Source organism: Boleophthalmus pectinirostris, unplaced genomic scaffold (assembly GCF_026225935.1).
Source record: "Boleophthalmus pectinirostris isolate CB_2022bp ecotype Guang Dong unplaced genomic scaffold, ASM2622593v1 HiC_scaffold_5, whole genome shotgun sequence".
Taxonomy (NCBI): domain Eukaryota; kingdom Metazoa; phylum Chordata; class Actinopteri; order Gobiiformes; family Gobiidae; genus Boleophthalmus; species Boleophthalmus pectinirostris.
In genome coordinates this window covers 4,117,311-4,139,996 of record NW_026571404.1, presented here as the reverse complement: position 1 = coordinate 4,139,996, position 22,686 = coordinate 4,117,311, and the positions used below count along the sequence as shown (strand labels likewise).

The 22,686-nt window shown below is 41.5% G+C and overlaps 1 protein-coding gene across 1 annotated transcript in view; it reads right to left on the bottom strand.

Annotated features, from left to right (window-relative positions):
* Window positions 1-10,876, bottom strand: part of vwc2 (von Willebrand factor C domain containing 2) — a 196,275-nt gene extending 185,399 nt beyond the window's left edge. Inside the window, exon 1 of the mRNA XM_055162928.1 lies at window positions 10,259-10,876. Coding sequence (XP_055018903.1) covers window positions 10,259-10,876 — 618 coding nt within the window. The remainder of the gene's footprint in view (window positions 1-10,258) is intronic.
* Window positions 10,877-22,686: the final 11,810 nt, after the last annotated feature.

Below are 22,686 nucleotides of genomic sequence, written 5' to 3'. Positions count from 1 at the left end.
GGGAGAGAGAGAGAGAGAGAGAGAGAGAGAGAGAGAGAGAGAGAGAGAGAGGGAGAGAGTAGAGAGAGAGAGAGAGAGAGAGAGATACCTGTGGTCTGCGTGGGTTGCCGGTCAGCACTTCTGTCGAGGAGAGGACGTGTCAGAAACGAGGGAACTCTTAATGGACTGATGGTGGAGGAGGAGGAGGAGGAGGCTGCGCTTTTGACGCGCTAATGCCGAACGCTGCGGGAGGGCTTTAATATTCTGGAACATTCACAACAGGGGCCGGTCCTGAAGAGCCCTGAGGTGGCAAAATAACAAGCTGCTGCGTCCACGGGATATTTACTGCGCCGACATTTATCAGTGACGACGCACAGACGAGGACTTCTGTAAATCGAGTTAAATTGTTTTGATCTCAGGCTCAATTCGTAGGTTTAATCTCCCAATGACAGCGAGCACATTCATAATATCACGACACCGACCAATGATTAAGTTAAAGAAGGAATATACTGTATTTTTTTGAACTATAAGTCACACTTTTATTGATGGTTTGGGTGTTTCCTGCGACTTATATATTAAAATGTTCACACTGAAGCCACAAGACGGTTACTGGACCTGCATTGATATGTAAATGAGTTGTGAACAGAGGTGTGAATGATGGACATTTACACATATAATTAATTACCGCGGCGCGCAGCATTTACGACTAAAGACTAATAGCGGTAATTTACTTTCTTTACTAGAATGTGATGTAAAAATGCAATTAGGCCGACCTACTGTCTGTAAATACGACGTAAAGAGTCAGAATAACAATAAATGTTGCCTAAATAAATGCAATTTTAAAATCCACTAACATAAACTTTTTAAACAATTCAAGATTTTTTACATCACTAAATATATCGGCTATCGGTACCTCCATCTCCCATTTTATCAATATCATATCGGCTGCAACAAAATCGATAAACTTCTCACCGCGACATGTGGCTGAAGTTTGTCTAGAACTCTAGTTCTAGTCTAGTTCCACCTCTGAGAGAACCCCGAGCGCGATCGGGCGTCAGCTGCGTTTAGCTCGGTGGAGGGTGGAGTTCTGCGCTGGTCCTTTCGCCCGCGGCCACCCGACGGTCTACACGGGCGCACCTCCGGCCCGTCCTGACATTCAGAACCGTAACGATGTCGTTTCACCTCTGCTGATATCGCCGTGACTTTAGCGAATTTGTATGAAGAAAAACGAAAAACCCACCACTTCAAATCCAGGTTAAAAAAGATTTGTGACGCACGATACTCACATTTGTACTGCGTCAAATATTAAATTTTTTTCCCTGTTATAACACATTATTGCGTTACTGCAAAAAGCAACGCATTACAGTAATTTGTTACTTTTATAACACATTACTCCCAACACTGTTCAGGAGGTTCACAAGGGTAACTACATGAGAAGTGCAGAGTAGATGAGATGATGTATTATTTGCTTCTATTAAGTGTTTTTAATCATTATTGGTTTTATACTTGGGTGACCAAACGTCCGTTTTTTGCGTCCTGTCCTGGGCGTCCAGTTTTTTTTTTTAAGTGATGGAAATGTCCGGGTTTTCATTACCGTTCATTGGGGCCATTAAACTGAGCCTCTCTCGTAGCGTCTGTGCATCAGAAGGAGCGAGACACAAACAGTCGGTCAGTCTGCAACACGTCGAAGCGCAAATGTGCATTTAACAGTGACTTCTGCAAGAAATTCTACATTTTCCGTCCCAGTCCATAATGGAGCCCTACAGCGCGAGTCCTGCACGAGTCCATTGTTGGAGACCCGCAGTACAGCACTGCACCCGCCCGTTAACTCGAGATTATATCAAACTTTTACGCTGCCTACGCCACAGACTGAACCAAGACTAAACCAGGACTAACCCAGGACTGATTTCAGGACTGAAGAGGAGGACTAAACCAGAACTGAACTAGGACTAAAACAGTAAACCAGACCGGAAACAGGACTCACTGTTGGGCGATCTCGGAGGTGACTCCGCACCTCACGTAATTACTACCCGTCTGTAATACGCAATATGCATTCATACACTGTTAAAAAATAATAATAACAATAATAATCTGCAAAACGGCGAGATCGCGAAAGGTGAACCGCGATCTCGACTGAAGGATGACTGTAGCTCAGTGTCGAGCCCCCACCTCCCAACCCCGGTTAGGTGTCCGGGTTTTCACAAACGGAAACATGGTCACCCTATTTTATACGATCTTTATGAGTGTCCAAGATCTGTAGGAGAATGAGGGACACTCCAACAGAAAAGTTACACAGTGCACATTTAAAAGTTTTCACCAAATTCACCAAGAAAAACAGGACAGTTCATAATCACACTCGAGCATTCCTCTCATCTGCAGCTCCGTCTTTCACGTTGTTCTCTGTATTTCCACCAGGAGGCAGCGTCCAGCCCCGCGCAGAAATGAAACTTGTTTGGTGGCATCTGGCAGCTTCAATTTTCATCAAAATAAAACCAAGCAATCTCCCGCAGCCTAAGATTGACTATTGTGATTCTCTAAAAGAGCCTCGTCCAATTTGAATCTTATTTCATTTCTAAAGAGGCGAGATCAAGCGTCCGAGCGGCCCACGCACAAAAACACCATTTCATCCGCACGTCACGGTTTCCATTTCCCACCGAAAAACACTTGTCTTGGCGCGATAATGACGCCGAAGATTAGCTAAAACGTACGTGAATAAGAGCGGGTTTTGGTTTGGTGTAATTTGGAGATTTTAGAGACAGAACATTGTATTTTTCAGAGCTAAATAGACGCGATGGTCGGAGGAGTCTGGCTGGGCTGTGTGCACGTCGTCTGCTGAATGGAGAGAGCGTATTACTTTCACCATAATGAGGCTGTGCAGGAGCGGTGGGGTTCCAGTGACGCTAATGGCCAATAGCACAGATACAAGAGCCGCTGCGTGAACAGGAAGAGAGAGATGGTCGTGTTTGGGGGGTTTAAATCAGAGCGAGAGAGACGTGCTTTCTTCTGCGCTCGGCCTGAAAATGATCAAATGAACGTCTTATCGAGTCTGACGAGACACAAAGATCCTTCTACTACTACGACTACAACGACTACTACTACTATTACTGCTATTATTGACACCTGCAATCCCACTTGAGTCCTTTTGTACGTGTTAATAGTCTGCAGCAGATGGCATCAGTACCAGGACTAAAACACGACTAAACCACGACTAAAACATGAATGAAACAAGACTAAAACAAGAGGACTAAACCAGAACTGAACCAGTACTGAACCAGAAGGCCTAAAGCAGGACTAAAACAGGACTGAAACAAGACTAAAACAGGATTAAACTAGGACTAAACCAGGACTGAACCAGAAGGCCTAAAGCAGGACTAAAGGAGGACTAAAACACGACTAAACACGAATAAAACAGGACTAAACTAGGACTGAACCAGAAGGCCTAATACAGGACTAAAACAAGACTAAAACACGACTAAAACAAAGACTAAAACAAGACTAAAACAAGACTAAAACACGACTAAAACAAGACTAAAACAAGAATTAAACAAGAATAAAACAGGACTAAACCAGGACTGAACCAGGAGGACTAAAACAGGACTAAAACAAGACTAAAACAGGATTAAAACAGGACTAAAACAAGACTAAAACAGGACTAAAACAGCACTGAAACAAGACTAAACTAGGACTAAACCAGAAATGAATGAGCACTGAACCAGGAGGCCTAAACCAGGACTGAAACAAGACTAAAACAGGACTAAACCAGGAATAAACAGGACTAAAACTAGGACTAAACCAGAAATGAACCAGGACTGAACCAGGAGGAGTAAACCAGGACTAAAAACAGATTTTGCTGTGAGCGCAATCGGGTCAAATGTTTCCTGTCTACAGTAAAACGAGTCACTTTGAAATTGTCGTAACACTCGAGACCGTTTTGTTTACAGTCTTGGTCTCGTCTCGGACTCGACCGCGTTTGGACTCGTTCTTGTGTCGGTCTTTAAGGGGCTTGGACTTGGTCTCGTCTTGGTCTTGAGGCTGTGCAGGAGCGGTGGGGTTCCAGTGACGCTAATGGCCAATAGCACAGATACAAGAGCCGCTGCGTGAACAGGAAGAGAGAGATGGTCGTGTTTGGGGGGTTTAAATCAGAGCGAGAGAGACGTGCTTTCTTCTGCGCTCGGCCTGAAAATGATCAAATGAACGTCTTATCGAGTCTGACGAGACACAAAGATCCTTCTACTACTACAACTACAACGACTACTACTACTATTACTGCTATTATTGACACCTGCAATCCCACTTGAGTCCTTTTGTACGTGTTAATAGTCTGCAGCAGATGGCATCAGTACCAGGACTAAAACACGACTAAACCACAACTAAAACATGAATGAAACAAGACTAAAACAAGAGGACTAAACCAGAACTGAACCAGTACTGAACCAGAAGGCCTAAAGCAGGACTAAAGCAGGACTAAAACACGACTAAACACGAATAAAACAGGACTAAACCAGGACTGAACCAGAAGGCCTAAAGCAGGACTAAAACAGGACTAAAACACGACTAAACACGATTAAAACAGGACTAAACTAGGACTGAACCAGAAGGCCTAAAACAGGACTAAAACAAGACTAAAACACGACTAAAACAAGACTAAAACAAGAAATAAACAAGAATAAAACAGGACTAAACCAGGACTGAACCAGGAGGACTAAAACAGGACTAAAACAAGACTAAAACAGGATTAAAACAGGACTAAAACAAGACTAAAACAGGACTAAAACAGCACTGAAACAAGACTAAACTAGGACTAAACCAGAAATGAACGAGCACTGAACCAGGACTGAAACAAGAGTAAAACAGGACTAAACCAGGACTAAACCACGACTAAAACATGAATGAAACAAGACTAAAACAAGAGGACTAAACCAGAACTGAACCAGTACTGAACCAGAAGGCCTAAAGCAGGACTAAAACAGGACTAAAACAAGAATAAAACAGGACTAAACTAGGACTAAACCAAGACTGAACCAGAAGGCCTAAAGCAGGACTAAAACAGGACTAAAACAAGACTAAAACACGACTAAAACAAGACTAAAACAAGAATTAAACAAGAATAAAACAGGACTAAACCAGGACTGAACCAGGAGGACTAAAACAGGACTAAAACAAGACTAAAACAGGATTAAAACAGGACTAAAACAAGACTAAAACAGGACTGAAACAGGACTGAAACAAGGCTAAACTAGGACTAAACCAGAAATGAACGAGCACTGAACCAGGAGGCCTAAACCAGGACTGAAACAAGAATAAAACAGGACTAAACCAGGACTAAACGGGACTAAACCAGGACTAAAACAGTACTAAACCAGGACTAAAACAGTACTAAACCAGGACTAAACTAGGACTAAACCAGAAATGAACCAGGACTGAACCAGGAGGAGTAAACCAGGACTAAAAACAGATTTTGCTGTGAGCGCAATCGGGTCAAATGTTTCCTGTCTACAGTAAAACGAGTCACTTTGAAATTGTCGTAACACTCGAGACCGTTTTGTTTACAGTCTTGGTCTCGTCTCGGACTCGACCGCGTTTGGACTCGTTCTTGTGTCGGTCTTTAAGGGGCTTGGACTTGGTCTCGTCTCGGTCTTGTGGCTGTGTCTTGAGGCTGTGCAGGAGCGGTGGGGTTCCAGTGACGCTAATGGCCAATAGCACAGATACAAGAGCCGCTGCGTGAACAGGAAGAGAGAGATGGTCGTGTTTGGGGGGTTTAAATCAGAGCGAGAGAGACGTGCTTTCTTCTGCGCTCGGCCTGAAAATGATCAAATGAACGTCTTATCGAGTCTGACGAGACACAAAGATCCTTCTACTACTACGACTACAACGACTACTACTACTATTACTGCTATTATTGACACCTGCAATCCCACTTGAGTCCTTTTGTACCTGTTGATAGTGTTGTATCTGTTTGCAGTGGATGGCATCAGTATTCTCTGGGGGGCTGGTGCTAACTGGAAGCACTGCTCTGTTAGAAGCAGGGCTGTAGTGGACATGGTACACAGGGGTACAATGTGCACCCACTTCTTCTGACATGAGATATAAAAAAATTAGGGTTGGGCAAACATATTAATATTAATCGCATTAATTTGAGTGTGATTAATCGCGATTAATCGCATGTTATACACAAAACCAATTAATGAATTAAAAAGTAGCGTATATTTCACTTTTATTGGAAATGTAAATGAAAGAGCCAAACATTTGTTGTGCAAACATCATTTCTGTCAGAGTTGAACCCTCAGAGTCTTCAAAGTATTCTGAAGGCTCAAGAAAAAACACTGAATTAATTTTTGTACTACTAATATATATATATATATATATATATTTTTTTTTTTTTTTTTTTTTTTATTCAGTGAGTAATAAACACAACACTAGTAATAATTTCTAGATCATTGTCATAAATAAATAAATAAAATAAAATAAATATTTCTTGGGAAACAAAGGGTTAATATAATGGAATGAAAATGGACCAATCGCAGTTTTTCTTCCAACAGTATCTGGGTAAATCAGTGACTGAGTTATGGGTGGGATCATATCACGAAATCTTCCGGACCTTCGCGAATCCCCTGTAATAGCATTAAGCAAGACTGCAGCGACGAAAACCACACTGGACACCTGGATTTGTACGCCTCAGGGGCGTCTGGAAGAAGAAGAAAGAGAAAGACCGGAGCTTGCGGCCCGGTCGGAGATAGGAGCCCACAGAAGTTCAGAGCCCACGGCTGGTCCGGCCCAGCCGAAGCCAGAGCCCACGGGCGAACCCGCGGCTCACAAAGTTTCGGACACGTTGCCTCTCACGTGGTCAGAAAAAAGTGAAAAAAGTGTAAAGAAAAGATGTCAAACTTAAAGAAACACTTTTTGGACTTTTTCAACATAAAAGCCAATGAGCAACAGATACAACAACATTAACATTACAATAAGATATTACAATAAAAAATAATAATAATAAAAGCTGCGTTGACAGCATTAAAATAATTGTCAGCATTAATGAATTAATTAGTTAACACAAAATTAACGCGTTAATGTGCCCAGCCCTAAAAAAATAAAAAATAAAAAGCTATTGGCTATTGGAAATTATGAAAACAACCTGCATAGACTCATGATGACATCACACTGATGATGTCACAGGTCACAGGGTTTTTCTGTCTTAAATGCAGCAGTGCACAGGACCACAGGTTATAAAGTTGTGAGCTTGATCACGTCAGGCCGGTCTTGGTCTCTAGACCAGCCTCAAGTCAAGCCTTGAGACAATTTTTTTTTCTTGGTTTCGTCGCAGACTGGACCATGTTTGGATTCGGTCTTGTCTTGGTTTCGAAGGTGCTTGGACTCGAGATCTGACACTCGTTCAGTGTTCATCATATTTCATTATTGATCTTGGGAATCGTTGCCAACACAGAATTTGACTCTTCGCTGATTGGCTGGTGCCCGAACTCGCACTTCCGGGGTTTTTGCGAACCGTTTAGTGTATTCTGATCCCTGACCTAGTCACTGGAGAGAAATGAAATTGAGCGGAGGCACTAGGTGGCACCAGCCTGGCTACTGTTGTGCTGCTTTGACTCATCAGATTCACATATTTGCCTTGGCTTTTCATCTTTTTCCACTTTCAGCGAGAGCCATTCCAGATTAATAAATGTCCCTTCCCTTTCCACACACACTTCCTCCAGCTCTTCCAGGGGGAATAATAAATGTGCAGAAGTTAATTTAGAGTGCTACACAAGTAATTCTAAGCATTAGCCAGATTATTTACAATTAAAGTAACTTCATCTTTTTTAATAATTATAATTTAATAAGCACGACATTCCATTAAAAAAGAGGATATTCTCCAAAGGACTTTCTTCACTTTCATTATCTAAATAACTGCAGCCTTCATGATTTGATAATTGCACCATCTCGAACGACTGAGATAAAATGTTCACTACTGGAAAGGAAAGCAGAACATTTCCAAATCATTTTTCACTTGGCTGTGCCCTCAGTTTGATCTGTTCTTCACTTCACTTCGCGCTGTCCCCCAGAACAAACTCAGGGGGAGAAACCTTTACTCTTGAACATAACCTTGGTAATGACCCGCACATCAGCGCTCCCGAGGGCCGCAGGCGACTAAAGACATTCTTGTTGAACTAAAGAAATGTCCTGCCGATCAATTGCTCGACGAAAAAGGGAGAGTGGCAAAAGCTCTCGGATAATTCATGATCCCTCTGATATGAGCGTGTAACTGCACTCAACAGCACAGGAATTAATGCAAAAAAATAACATTTATGCAGAAACGTACAAGGGAAAAGTGTGTTAATATGCAAAAAGACAGATTAAACCCAAGAAAAACTCCCAAATCTTCAGATAATCCACTCAATCCCAGCTGCTGTCATCAACGTTCCCCGGGGGTGTGAAGATAACTGAAAGCACTACTCTGTTCTGTTATATTATATTGCGTCTGTCGGTCCAAGATCAATTCTGGACTAAAAAATGTCGTGCAAATTATGTCCATTATTTGAACGTCTAACTGTGACCCATTTGGGCGTCAATCTGTTAAACATTTGAACCGTGGACTAGGGGACTTTTTTGGATGTCACCGGGACGTCTAACACAGGCGTAGGAAAATCACGTTATTAATGGTCATGGAAATTCTACGTGTTAGTCAGGGAAAGTGAGGAATGAAAGAATATTGCTCTGAAAAGCGTCTTTGAGTGTCCAGAAAAGCGCTATATAAAACTGATGCATTATTCTATCCATCCATATTCTTCCGCTTTATCCGAACCGGGTCGCGGGGGCAGCAGTCTGAGCAGGGACTCCCAGACTTCTCTCTCCACACACACTACCTCCAACTCTTCCAGGGGGATCCTGAGGTGTTCCCAGGCCAGCCCAGAGACATAGTCCCTCCAGTGTGTCCTGCGTCTTCCCTGGGGGTCTCCTCCCGGTGGGACATGCCCAGAACAACTCTTGAAGGAACGCGTCCAGGAGGCATCAGAGCAGATGCCCAAGCCTCAGTTGCTCCTCTCGACGTGGAGGAGCAACGGCTCTAGTCCAAGCTCCTCTCATGTGACTGAGTTCCTCACTCTATCTCTAAGGGAGCGCCCAGCCACCCTGCGAAAGAAACTCATTTCATCCACTTGTATTCGTGATCTAGTCCTTTCGGTCATTACCCAGAGCTCATGACCAATGACATGATGCCTTATTATTATTATTATTATTATTATTATTAACATAGAAAAGATGTCAACAACAACCTTATTTGGACTAGAATTAGCCTCATCCGCAGGTCCTGGAAACATCAATACTGGACGTCCAGAAGACGCTGGAAAAAGACGTCATCTGGTGTCACAGTCTCCACCTTCAGTGGACCGAGATTGGATTTATAAAAATGACCCTAAAAAGACGTTTCAGCATTTCTTTGTGCAGTGGGCAGAAGCTCTGTGACTCAACTGGACTGAGTTTCGTCTCTGTTTTGTGCCTTTTAAAAGTGTTACACATACAGGTGTTTAAATCCATTTTGTATTTTTTTCTTGAGTTTTTAGACTATTTAAAAACTTTCTGGCTGTGTGCTAATCAGGTTGCATGTATTTGTGCTGAACTGTTTCGGTACGGGGTGTTCGGTTCGGTGCAGGGTTGTGCATGAGAGAGACCGCACAATTTGTGTGTATTTACATTCCACCACTACATGTGCAGCTGCACAGAGGCTCGGATCTTTTAATATTCATAAGGGAACTCGTTGGTGATTGGGGTGTGTTTCTCACAGTGCTTTATAGTTAGAGCGGCCACCTTCACAACAATTGCCCCAAAAATCTGAAGATTGAGTAAAACTTCATGGTGGAACTGTTAGTTTTGCGATTTACTTTTTGAAAAGTTTGTTTACTGTTTACAAGGAATGTTTTTTTTATAATATTTCATACATGTGTTGCTTATTTGACAACATTTTATTTAACTTATTAGTACTTAAATTACTTAACTTATTAGTACCGAACTTTGACCTCACAAAAAATGTGATTTTTGTACTGTTACAGCCCTAGTGCTAAGGTATGCACTGTGTCACCATGGTAACTCCTGAACATTCCGTCATAGGCATACATGTAGAACCCTCCAAGCCAATGTTACTGCCAAGTATCAATTCTTATCATCTAAATAAAACACTTAGCTGATACAATTACAATTTTTGGGTTCACTAAGACACCATCAACCAAGTAACCAACTAAACAATTACAGGACTGCAACAATACTCTAAAATATCAACCCGGTTTGGACTCACCTTAAACTCCTCCAGTGAAGCGTAGACTTTCCCTCGAAACTCGCAGTAGTTCTTTTTCTCCTTACACTGCGGGCAGCACTGGCTCGTGTCCACTTTGATACACCGAGGATGGACTCTGGGACAGTCCGGTTTCGAGCACATCGGACCTTCGTCGGTGCAGAGACATGGACAAGTGGACGGTCCGGGCGTGAACTCCTCTCCGATGGCGAAAACAAACCCATTCTCATCCATGCAACCTTTTCCACGATAATCCGGGTACGCGTATTCGTCGATCGCTTCCATGGACACGGTAACATCGCTGGTTGGACCTTCGTCGATTTGATTTATCGTATCTTGTTCGCTCCAGATTTCTTGCGACTTTCCACCGCTTTTTGTCCTGTTCCGATTCACCGCAGTCCGATTTGTGCTTTGCTGAGTATTTATTTCCGTTTTTGCCGCGAGCTGGCCTCCGCTTAACCCCACCGCTTGCTGCTTCTCTTGCCCGAGTTTGTCCACCTTGGCCTGGGTGAGGGCCTTCTCCAAGCGCTCCCGGCTGGCTGGTATCGTCACGATAGGGTTGCACATGAGGACGGCCAAGATGAAGAGGGTTTGTACGGTCATTTCAAGCGGGTGAGGCATCGCTGACCCGGAAAACCCGCCCCCCGCGTCCCCCTGCTGGTGCAAGGAGGGACTGCAGTGCCAGGGGCTTCACATAACAAGGTTCAGTGCGTCCTCAAGGTGAGCCAGTCCATCTGCGAAAGACAGAGATAAATCAGGGTTAGAATGAGGGATGAACTGATACTCGCAACAAATATCGGCGTCAATTTAGGAAAGTTTACTAGATCGATATTGGTTCCATGATATCGGTTATGCAGATATCCTGGTTGGGCTGATTTTAGTAAGTAGTTTAAGTAAGTAAGCAAGTGATTTTGTCCTAGAACGTCTCATAATGCTTGAACTTGTTTTCATATGAAGCTGATCAGTCATTTATTTGAAGGATAAATAACAGTACAGTATTTTCCGCACTATTAGTCGCTCTGGATTATAAGACGCACTGTCATTAAATGGTTTATTTTCGAACTTTTTTCACAAATAAACTGCACCGGACTTTAAAGGAAACCCAACAGTGTGATGGGTGAGTGGTTTTGTTTGTTTGTTCGTTCACGGTGACTCTGGGCTTTGTTCAGTTGTGGCGTGTAGGGAGGGTGTGTCTGGGACCAGCGGATTGTCGGCGTGTTCGCAGTGACTCAGTTGTTCAGTCGTGTCTAGAAGCGGCACGTCGCGCTCGCTTTTTCGGTTCGTTCCTCCGTTCCGTTCCTCGTCGGCGTGGAGTGATGAGTGTGTCTGTGGGTGTGTTTCTCTGTGCGGTCGCTGTCTGCTCCGTGTGTGTTTGTGGCGTTGTAGTTTACTGAAGTCGTGCTGGGACACCCGAGTGGATTCGTGTATGGGGCGCTCTGGATTGTGAGGCACACGGTCGTTTTTTTGATGGAGTTAGAGGCTTAAGAGCGCGTCTAATAGCCCGGAAAATACGGTAATTAACACAGTTGGATCTCTTGTGTAATAAGTTAACTGTGTTTTAAGGAAATTATAAACACTCTCCAGCCCTACACTGTACAATGCATTTGTGCTGAACCATTTCGGTAAGGGCCGTTTGCCCTTACTCGAGTTTGCGAGTTTGTGTGTGTTTACATTCGGCCACTACATGTGCAGCTACACGGAGGCTCAGCTCTTTAATATTCATGAGGGAACTCGTCCGTGATTGGGGCGGCAGTGTTTCCCGCAGAGCGTTATAGTTTGGTCGGTCGCCTTGACAACAACTGCCCCCCACTTTGACTACGTCCCTCCGAACCACATGTGCTGCGGTCCTCACTCTCGCCTTTCGCCGGCACAGAATCTCTGCAACTTCCCTCCGCCTATACCCCATACCTGGTCCCATGCGAAAGTGGATTTTTCAGCCGCTGGGAACGTCGTAACTGCAGCAGATCTGCACTTACTGTAAACAAGTTATTTTTTCTGGCCAAAAATATGAAGATTGAGTAAAAGTTCATGCTGGAACTGTTCGTGCTGCACTTTACTGTTAACATGGAATTTATTTTTTATAATATTTCATACATTTGTTGCTTCTTTGAGAATATTTTATTTAACTTATTAGTGTTACCAAGTAGCACTTTGCATTTATTTTATTTACCTGTTTGTATAAAGTTAAAACTAATTGTTGGTTTAATAAACACACAAATGGTTTTACATTTTGTTCCCAAACTGTACTGAAATTTAACCAAACTGTGACCTCAAAACCGAGGTATGTACTGAACCATGATTTTTGTACTGTTACAGCCCTAGTATCTGCTAATACTGGGTACTGGCAGATTCTTGAAAGTCAAAGAGTCTGTATCGGAACTGAGAAACCTGGACTGGTGCATCCCTAATTAGAATGCTTCAATTTAGAGCTGAAAATCTGTTATGCTATTTTACGTCTCTGGGTTATCATGACACTAAAATTGAAAACGCAATTACAATAGTAAGGAAAAGGCTAAATGGACACTGACTGCCCACCTTTTATTAAAAGTTTGAAGAAGCCTTTCAGGTATCTATTAACTATAAGAGTTATCATTTTATCTCAGATCTGTCTCTGAAACTTTATAAATCACTAAGTTATTAAAACATTTCACAGAATCTTTTGTTTTAAATGTACTTTTTGGACAACCATGGACCAAATTGCTAAGTTATTAAAATATTTTGTAGAATCTTGCATTTTAAATGTGCTTTTTGGACAACCATGGATCAAACTGAGTGAAGGTGCATTGGAGTTTCAAAGAGGTGCAAACTTAGTCCATGCCCATTAAAGGTTGTATGGAAGATTTTTTGTTTTTGTTTCAAATAGTCAATGAAAGTTTAAAAAAACACTACAGAGACACAGCAGCCTTGTAATTATGATGACCAAAAAAAAGAGTGAAAATCTATCAGCTGTGGACATAGTGAGGCCAGATAAACATCAGCCAATAGATAACAAGGCTCCCTCATTTTCTATTGGCTGTTAGGTTGTCAATCAAACTCTATGTTTCTAGTGTAACTGATTCGCCGGCACGGGGGGGATTATGTGGTTTATGCAGTGCTTTTTAGAGGCTTTTTCAAACTGTAGCTTCTTCGCATTTCGCACAAAGTTTGTTGCGATGGCGGACGAGAATCCACGACCAGTTTGCCGCAAAAGAAAGTCGTTTTTAAGGTCGCTGAAAGAAGAAGAGAAGGAGAAAAGGACTGAAGCCAAACTGAGGTGATTCTTGGAGATTCGAAGGGTCTATAAACTCACGCGTCGGTTGCTAAATTATTTCTAGACAGGTCACTTCAACAGTAATTCTGAACGCGCATCGGCTGTAAACAAGCGTGATTTCTAGAGTAAAAAGGCGGGAGGAGATGTTTCTACTGAGGCTGTGGAGGAGGAAGGTGGTGTCACACATGCACAGTGTTGGGAAGGTTTTAAAATGTATTCCATACCCCAAAATGTAGTTTGTAACATAATCCATTAAATTACTTAAAGTGAGTAATGTAATCTGAATACTTTGGATTACTTGATTTTCTGTAGAGAAGCAAAGACGAGGAAATCGTAACATAAGATGTTTTATCTGCTAAAAGAAAATGAAAAGCCCAGACTTTACTGAACCATATTAAAACATACTATTGATAGAAGACGAGGAAACACGTCCACACAGCAGGATTTAGTCCTGTTAAATCATGTTTTGGTCCTGTTTTAGTCGTGGTTTAGATCTAGTTTAGACCTGGTTTAGTTTCCGGCAATGAGTGGAATTACTGAAAAAAAAAAAAAAGGGGCGGGGGGGAGGGGGGGGGAGGGGGTTATATAGCCCAAAATGTGAAAACAGGAAAATAGCGCCGTTTAATCCATTTATTTCAACAAAGTAACTGTAATCCAATTACCACTCACTGAAACAGTAACTGTAACTGAATACAGTTACTCATAATTTGTACTCTGATTACATAACTCCGGTACATGTAATCTGTTACTCCCCAACACTGCGCATGCACACCATTTGAAAAAGGACCGTCGCTGTATTTCTCTTCCCTTAAAAAATCCTCTATACAACCTGTAAGTGGCATTATTTTAATGCTTCCTGCCAGCTCACAAGTAAAGGCTTTTAAACATTTAAAGTACCTAATATTTTCCTTTTTCTGAATAAACTGCACCCTTCTTCACAAACACCTTAGTCACACGGAAACCAGCAGCTTCCCGTCTCTGCTGTTTTTGAATTTCACAGAATAATAGTTGTTTCTTTAAAATTACATCCTTTAGTTCTCAGAGTCTGGCGATTATTTGTTAAACTGAAAAGCGCAGAGGAGACTTACGGATTTCTTCTTTTGACGTAACAATCTAGGAAAATTTAAACAGAGCGATGACTGAGGCTCAGAGAAAACCACTTTGGAAACAGCATGAATGAAACTAAACAACACTTGAGTCACGTTTTTGATGAAGAGACAATGTTATGACACGGTTAAAAGCCTCATTATGTTTCACTTAAGAACAAACAAATCAGTCACGCGATTTGAAAAGTCACAATTAACAAATCACAGACTCTGCAATTATTTCGACAGTGATGCAATGTTTTCTGCTGATAATTAAATATCTGTGGGATTTTATTATGTGTAAAAGCTGCTGACTCTGTAGATTAGACGTGTACAAACATGTTCTCAAATGGGATTGTGTGTTTGTTTTGCACTTCAATTATATGTTACATCTACATAAATATAGAATTCCATGAGGGTTTTTTGCTCTCGGGAGCTGATGGAGCTGGGATGAGGAATATGAATAAACCTAGTACAAAGCTTAAATTAATAAATGAATTACAAAAACATGTATAAGATAATAGCAAATAATTAAAGTAAGTCAATCAACAAATAAAAACAATAGCAAATCAATAAAAAAAAAAAAAACTATCCCGCTAGCCTGATTCATCAGCCGGTTTCACTTCATGGAAACAGTCCGACCTTGTTTAGTTCACTCGACAGTTAGGCGGGTACTTTGTTTATTTAACCAATCGCTGCTGTTTGGTCGTGACGTATGTAATGCACCAAATCCCGTAGGAAGAAGGACAATAATGTTTTTCCCCTTGATAAAATTCACCAAACATTCTCTTTTTTCTGACTTTAAATCCTCGATCTCGGGAATCGTTTCCAGTTTGACGTCATGACTTCACAGCTCACAGCTGATTGGCCGGTGCACCGTCTACAACTTCCGGGGTTCTTGTAAACCGTCTAGTGCACAGGTGTCAAACATGCAGCCCGGGGGCCAGATCCGGCCCTCCAAGACCTATAATCTGGCCCTCGGCTGATTTTCTACTAAAATATTTAAATTCTATTTTCTATTAAAATCTTGTTAATTTTCTGTGGTGTTTATCACAGCAGCGTCTCCAGCGTCTCTGTACGTGGCCCCTCCCACCAGAGCAGCACAAATGAAGACTTGTCTCTTTCCAAACGCTCTTAAAGGACGATCGTTTTGACTGTTGACCGTGACACCCTCATCAGAAAAATGTCCAACATGAGAAAAGTGGAGCCGAGTGCAGGATTTTACAACAAAAATTTACTTATTCCTATTTATACAAGTTAATGTTAAACAAGTTCATGTTAAAACTTTGTGTTGAAATTGTATTTTTCTTAAAGTTTCAGGTTGTTCATAATATTATAATATTTTGTAAAAGAAAGAGTTCATCAATTAAAAAAGATTTCTGTAATAGATTTGTGTTTCTCTGCACAAATATTTGAACTTATTGTTATTTTTGGGGTTTATATGACATGAGTTTTCTGATCCGGACACTTTGGGATCGAAGTCGGTTGGACACGACCCCCGGACCAAAATGAGTTTGACACCCCTGGTCTAGTGTATTTTGATTCCTGATTTAGTCGCTGGAGAGAAATGAAATTGAGCTGAGGCACTAGGTGGCGCCAGCCTGGCTACTATCCCACTACTTATGCACCTAAATCTCTCCTTTTTTTTTAATGAACCTCACAAAGCTGGACACACATACACAACTGCACACTGGGAAAAACAACAAAAACTGTCAATTAAGGTAAGTTTTTTTGGGCACATGAAAAAAATGGGAGGCTTAAACACCAAACCAAAAATCCAAACAACTCATTGACAAACATATCTAGGTTCCCTCACCTCTTCCTCTTCCCACTTGTAGCTGTTTCGACTGACGTATGCATGTACCGTATTTTTCGGGCCATAGATGCGGTCTTAAGCCTCTAACCACATCAAAAAAAGACCAGAGCGCCCCATACACGAATCCACTCGGGTGTCCCAGCACGACTTCAGTAAAATACAAAGCCGCAAACACACACGGAGCAGACAGCGACCGCACAGAGAAACACACCCACAGACACACTCATCACTCCACGCCGATGAGGAACGGAACGGAGGAACGAACCGAAAAAGCGACGAGTGCAATGTGCCGCTTCTAGACACGACTGAACAACTGAGTCACTGCGAACACGCCGACAATCCACGTTGGTCCCAGACACACCCTCCCTACACGCCACAACTGAACAAAGCCCAGAGTCACCGTGAACGAACAAACAAACAAAACCACTCACCCATCACACTGTTGGGTTTCCTTTAAAGTCCCACGCAGTTTATTTGTGAAAAAAGTTCAAAAATAGACCATTTAATGACAGTGCGTCTTATAATCCAGAGCGACTGATAGAGCAGAAAATACAGTACTCGGCTACCGTTGAGCAAACAAATCCTAACACTGCGAGGTCAGACAGTTTCCACGAAGTGAAACCGGCTGATGAATCAGGTGACCTTTAAAGCACAATATTCATCTAAAACGTCTCAAGAAAAGAAACACATCCACTGACTTCTATGTTAGAAAACTGTGGTTCCCAATGGGAGCTGACGTCGCTGTAAACGTCATCACAACAGAGAGTCAGAACATCCGATGGAACAATCTGATGTTTTTTTATTTATACCAAAATGACTTCGTGACACGGTTGAATCCTACGTGTATCAACAATTTAAAAAATACAATTAATTAAGTACAGGCGTACGTACCGGCAGTGGTGAAAACAGATGGATGGGCAATATGGCGTCTTGAAAATAAGATATTAAATACAACCAGTGTTGGGGAGTAACAGATTACATGTACCGGAGTTAAGTAATCAGAGTACAAATGATGAGTAACTGTATTCAGTTACAGTTACTGTTTCAGTGAGTGGTAATTGGATTACAGTTACTTTGTTGAAATAAATGGATTACACAGAGGTATTTTCCTGTTTTCACATTTTGGGCTAAACCAGGACTAAACCAGGTCTAAAACCAGGACTAAACCAGGACTAAACAAGTACTAAACCAGGACTAAACCAGAAGTGAAACAGGACTGAACAAGGACTAAACCAGGACTGAATCAGGACTAAACCAAGACTAAACCAGGACTGAATCAGGACTAAACCAGGACCAAACCAGGACTGAATCAGGACTAAACCAGGACTAAACAAGGACTAAACCAGGACTAAATCAGGTCTAATCCCAGGACTAAACCAGAACTGAAACAGGACTGAACAAGGACTAAATCAGGACTAAACCAGGACTGAATCAAGACTAAACCAGGACTGAATCAGGACTAAACCAGGACCAAACCAGGACTGAATCAGGACTAAACCAGGACTAAACAAGGACTAAACCAGGACTAAACCAGGACTAAACAAGAACTAAACCAGGACTAAACCAGGTCTAATCCCAGGACTAAACCAGAACTGAAACAGGACTGAACAAGGACTAAATCAGGACTAAACCAGGACTGAATCAAGACTAAACCAGGACTAAACAAGGACTAAACCAGGACTGAACCAGGTCTAAAACCAGGTCTAAAACCAGGACTAATCCAGGACTAATCCAGGACTAAACCAGGTCTAAAACCAGGACTAAACAATATGACACTAACAGTAGGTGGACATAATTTAAGGCAGCAGTGATTTCATACAGACATAATTTCTCTATCAATAATATTTTTTGTATCCTTAAGTAAAGTCTGGGCTTTTTATTTTCTTTTAGCAGATAAAACAAAATCTCTCATGTTAAGATTTCCTCGTCTTTGCTTCCTCTACAGCAAACAGTTGTCTCTTCATGGAGACTTGGGCTCAGACAATTTGAAGAGAACAAACAAGAATTTTCAGGATGTGGTTGTTACATTCATGTAGTTTTAAAAAGCCTGACAATATCAAGTAATCCAAAGTATTCAGATTACATTACTCACTTCAAGTAATTTAATGGATTACGTTACAAACTACATTTTGGGGTGTGTAATCTGTAATCTGTAGGGGATTACATTTTAAAAGTCACCTTCCCAACACTGAATACAAATTTAGGTGAGTAAATGAGAATGGAAAACAACTCTAACATGATTAAAAGCTCTGAAAAGTCGATTTAGCAGAACAGGTCTGCTTTAAAATGTGCCCTGTGAAAAAGTCTGTAAAAAAAATAAATAAATCAAAATGAAAAAAGTACACAGTGACAAAATTTGTCAAAGTAATTCCAGTTATTTTCCCCGCTGCTTCAGTCGTGCTCGTTTTTCTGTCACTGGTGCATTCAGGTTCAAAGGGGAGTGTGGTAATTTGGAGTTCTGAGCCACGCTGGGAACTACAGGACAAATTCAACTGACAAGCCATTTAGTCGTGATTGTAATTAGCCAATAAGTATTTTGTTTTTCTGACCTGAGGTTCAGCCGCCATGTTGTGGGCTGTAATTCTGCACAATGTGAAAACACAATGTAGTATCAGAGATTGGCGCTTAAAACTCAAGTAAATAATGAGCCAGCGTTACAATCAGGACTTGAATTGTAATTTATGTTTGAATAAAATGATTCTGTTTAAAGTTAATATTTTACACACGTCCAGAAAATGATAAAAACACTAAAACATGTTGAGTTAATCTGCCTCAACCTCTTTCTCATTGACCTGGACCTTCGTTACCGTCCTCAATGACGAGGTCCACCAAGGAAGGAAGGAAAGGAGACATTGTGCTTCCTTTCATAGATCCTTTCACGTAGGAAGCTTGGGAGGATCCTAACCAGCGGTAAGGAGCTATGAGGCATCCCACAATCCACTGCGCACATCAAACCGAACGCTTCCAAACACTATTGTACAAGTTTTACACTCAGGGTTCCCACTCTTTTACACTGACAAAATTTCAAAACTTTTCCATGACTTTTTCATGACCTAAAGTGAATTTTCCATGACTTTACAGCACCTACAGTCCCTGACCAAAGTCTTGTCGCTTATCCATTTTGTAGAAACAAAAGCTTATAACCTGACTTTAAATTAATCGATTGGTTTTAGAAATGTCTCATATGAAGCTAAAACTCTGGATCCAAGATTCACCCAGAAAACAGTTAAGTTTGGTGGTGGAAAAATCCTGGTCTGGGGTTTCATCCAGTCTGGGGGTGTGCGAGACATTTGCAGGGTGGAAGGCAATATCAATAACCTAAAATATCAAGAAGTATTAGCTCCTCTTACATTCCCAACCATAAAAAGGGTCCAATTTTGCAGCAGGATGGTGCTCCATCGCATACTTCTATCTCTGCATCAAAGTTTCTCAAGGTGAAGAAGATCAAGGTGCTCCAGGACTGGCCAGCCCAGTCACCAGACATGAACATCACTGAGCAGGTCTGGGGTAGAATGAAAGAGGAAACATGGAGGCAAAACCAAAGAATCTTGATGAACTCTGGGAGGCTGTAAGACGCTTTCTTTGCTATTCCTGATGACTTCAGCAACAAATTGTATGAATCATTGTGGAACCACATGGATGCGTCCTTCAAGCTCATGGAGTCATACAAGATATTAAATCTGGATCTCACAGCACCACTACTTCATTCACTGACGTTATGCAACATATTTGTGTATTTGAAGTCAATTATTTGTTCAATTTTCTGTAGGCGACAAAACGTTTGTCTTGCCAAAATCTGACCTTTCTGTGTTCATTAAATGATCAATCTTTCTTCAATGAAGCAAATTTATTTTAGTATATTGAGCATAATTTGGGAGGGTTTTAGCTTCATATGAGACATTTCTAAAACCAATCGATTAATTTAAAGTCAAGTTATAAGCTTTTGTTTCTACAAAATGGATAAGCGACAAGACTTTTGTCAGGGACTGTACATGTGTAGAATTGATCAGACTTTTAGGGCTAAATATGAAATGTTAACTCTTTCCACTCACTTTATGGTTTGGGATTATAATTTTTTAATCGTTCAAAATCCTGTCAGTGCATTTATTGTCGTCTCTTTTAAACAAAAGGTGCAGACGTTCAGAAATAATCGGAATAGTCTAATGAGAACTTAACAGGACGCTGTAGCTGTGTGAAAGAGATACTAAAATTCCATGACTTTTCCAAGCCTGAAAAATGACATTTTCAATTTCTATGACTTTTCCAGGATTTCCATGACCACGGGAACCTCATGTTACCATTGCAAACAGGACTGTGTGAAAACTATCGCACTAACCTTCTGAAAACCCACGGATATTCTAGTTTTACAGTATACGGTGCGTTCCAGTCGTCCACGGAGTTTGGATTTTCTGACTTCCGACTTGCACGTGACGACTAAAGTGCCCTGATTTCGGAATTTCAACTTGGAAAAATGTGTAATTAAGATACAGATATACCGAGGGTGACCAGAGTTTCAAGATAAAAAACTGGGACAGCCCCGGTTTGTGGTGGCGCTGTTGTTGTGTGAAAGAGATTCTAAAATTCCATGACTTTTCCAAAACCTTCTTTGAATTTACAATATTAGATGATTTTTACAGGATTTCCATGACCTCGGGAACCCTGTACACTACATCAGATTAATAATTAAAATCTTCTGCATAAATTAGGGTGACCAAACGTCCGTTTTTCCCTGGACATGTCCGTATTTTGCGTCCTGTCCTGGGCGTCCAGGTTTTTTTTAATAAAGTGATGCAAATGTCCGGTTTTTCAGTACCGTTCATTAAACTGAGCGTCTCTCATAGCGTCTGTGACTCAGAAGGAGCGAGACACAAACAGTCGGTCAACCTGCAACATACCGAAGCACAAATGTGTATTTAACAATGACTTGTACAAGAAATTCTCCGTTTTCCGGCCTGGTCGAGACAAGTGAGAGGACATATGCACAGGTTGTGAAGTGAGAGGACAGTGTCCCTCGTTTATCGTGGGGGTTACGTTCTAAAAATAACCAGCGAAATCTGCGAAGTATCAACTTTATATTTTACAATTATTGAATCTGTTTTAAGGCTGTAAAACCCCTCAGCACAAACTTTATACACTTTTCTCAGACAGGATCGACAGGTGCAACACTTTTTACTTCCTTCTCAAAACTTCTTGCTGCTGTCGTCCTTTTGTTATTTTCCTCCTTCTTTATGTAACGAACTGAAGATTCATTTATTCCATAATGGAGCCCGACAGCGCAGAGTCCTGCATGGGGCCATTTTTGGAGACCCACAGTCCAACACCGCACCCGCGCAGGACAGGACCGCACCTGCCCGTTAACCAGAGATTATATAAACTTTTGTGCTGCCTACGCCACGGACTGAACCAAGACTAAACCAGGACTAAACCAGGACTGAAACAGGACTGAAGAGGAGGACTAATCCACAACTGAACTAGGACTAAAACAGGACAAAACTAGGACTAAACCAGGACTAAACCAGGACTGAAACAGGACTCAGTGTCAGGACGGGCTTGGAGGTGACGCAGGAGAAAGAACCGGCTCAGCTCCGCACCTCACGGAGTTAAACGCGGCAGTTGCCCGATCGCGGACAAATTGCTCGGCGTTTTCTCTCTTAAGTCCAAGATTAGTCCTGGTTTAGACCTGGTTTAGTCCTGACCCACCCGTGTGTAATTACTAATTTCTAATCACAAACGGAAATATGGTCACCCTAGCATAAATAAACTCAACTTTACGTAGAAATCATAACCACTCTAGAGCCACATCAGCCCGTTTGAGATTATAATGTGTTTAATTCAGCTATGCACACGTTTGTTTACATTTTACAAAAACAAAACTTAAAACCACATGGATCATTTGCATAAACTATAATTGCATAAACCGCTCGCTTCTTGTGTCGCTGATGTGGTTCAGCTTCTGTCAGAATAAAGGACACGACTCAGTGGAACATGAGTGTTCTTTCTGTGACAGAGGTTGGAGATGGTTATTTTTTTCTTTTCAGAGATTATACATGTGCAGATCGTACGTGTGTTCAGCTTTAGTTCATCAATCAAGTCAGTCAACAACTTTATGAATCCCAAAGGGCAATTCAGTTCGGAGATCTCTGGTCATGCATAATCCATAAATACATGCAAATAAAAAAGAAAATCGAATACATACAACACACGCCGTACATTCAAACGTCAGTGCATCATACTTTCCATTTAAAAGCTTTATAGCAGAAGAAGTAAAAGATTTCGCGTA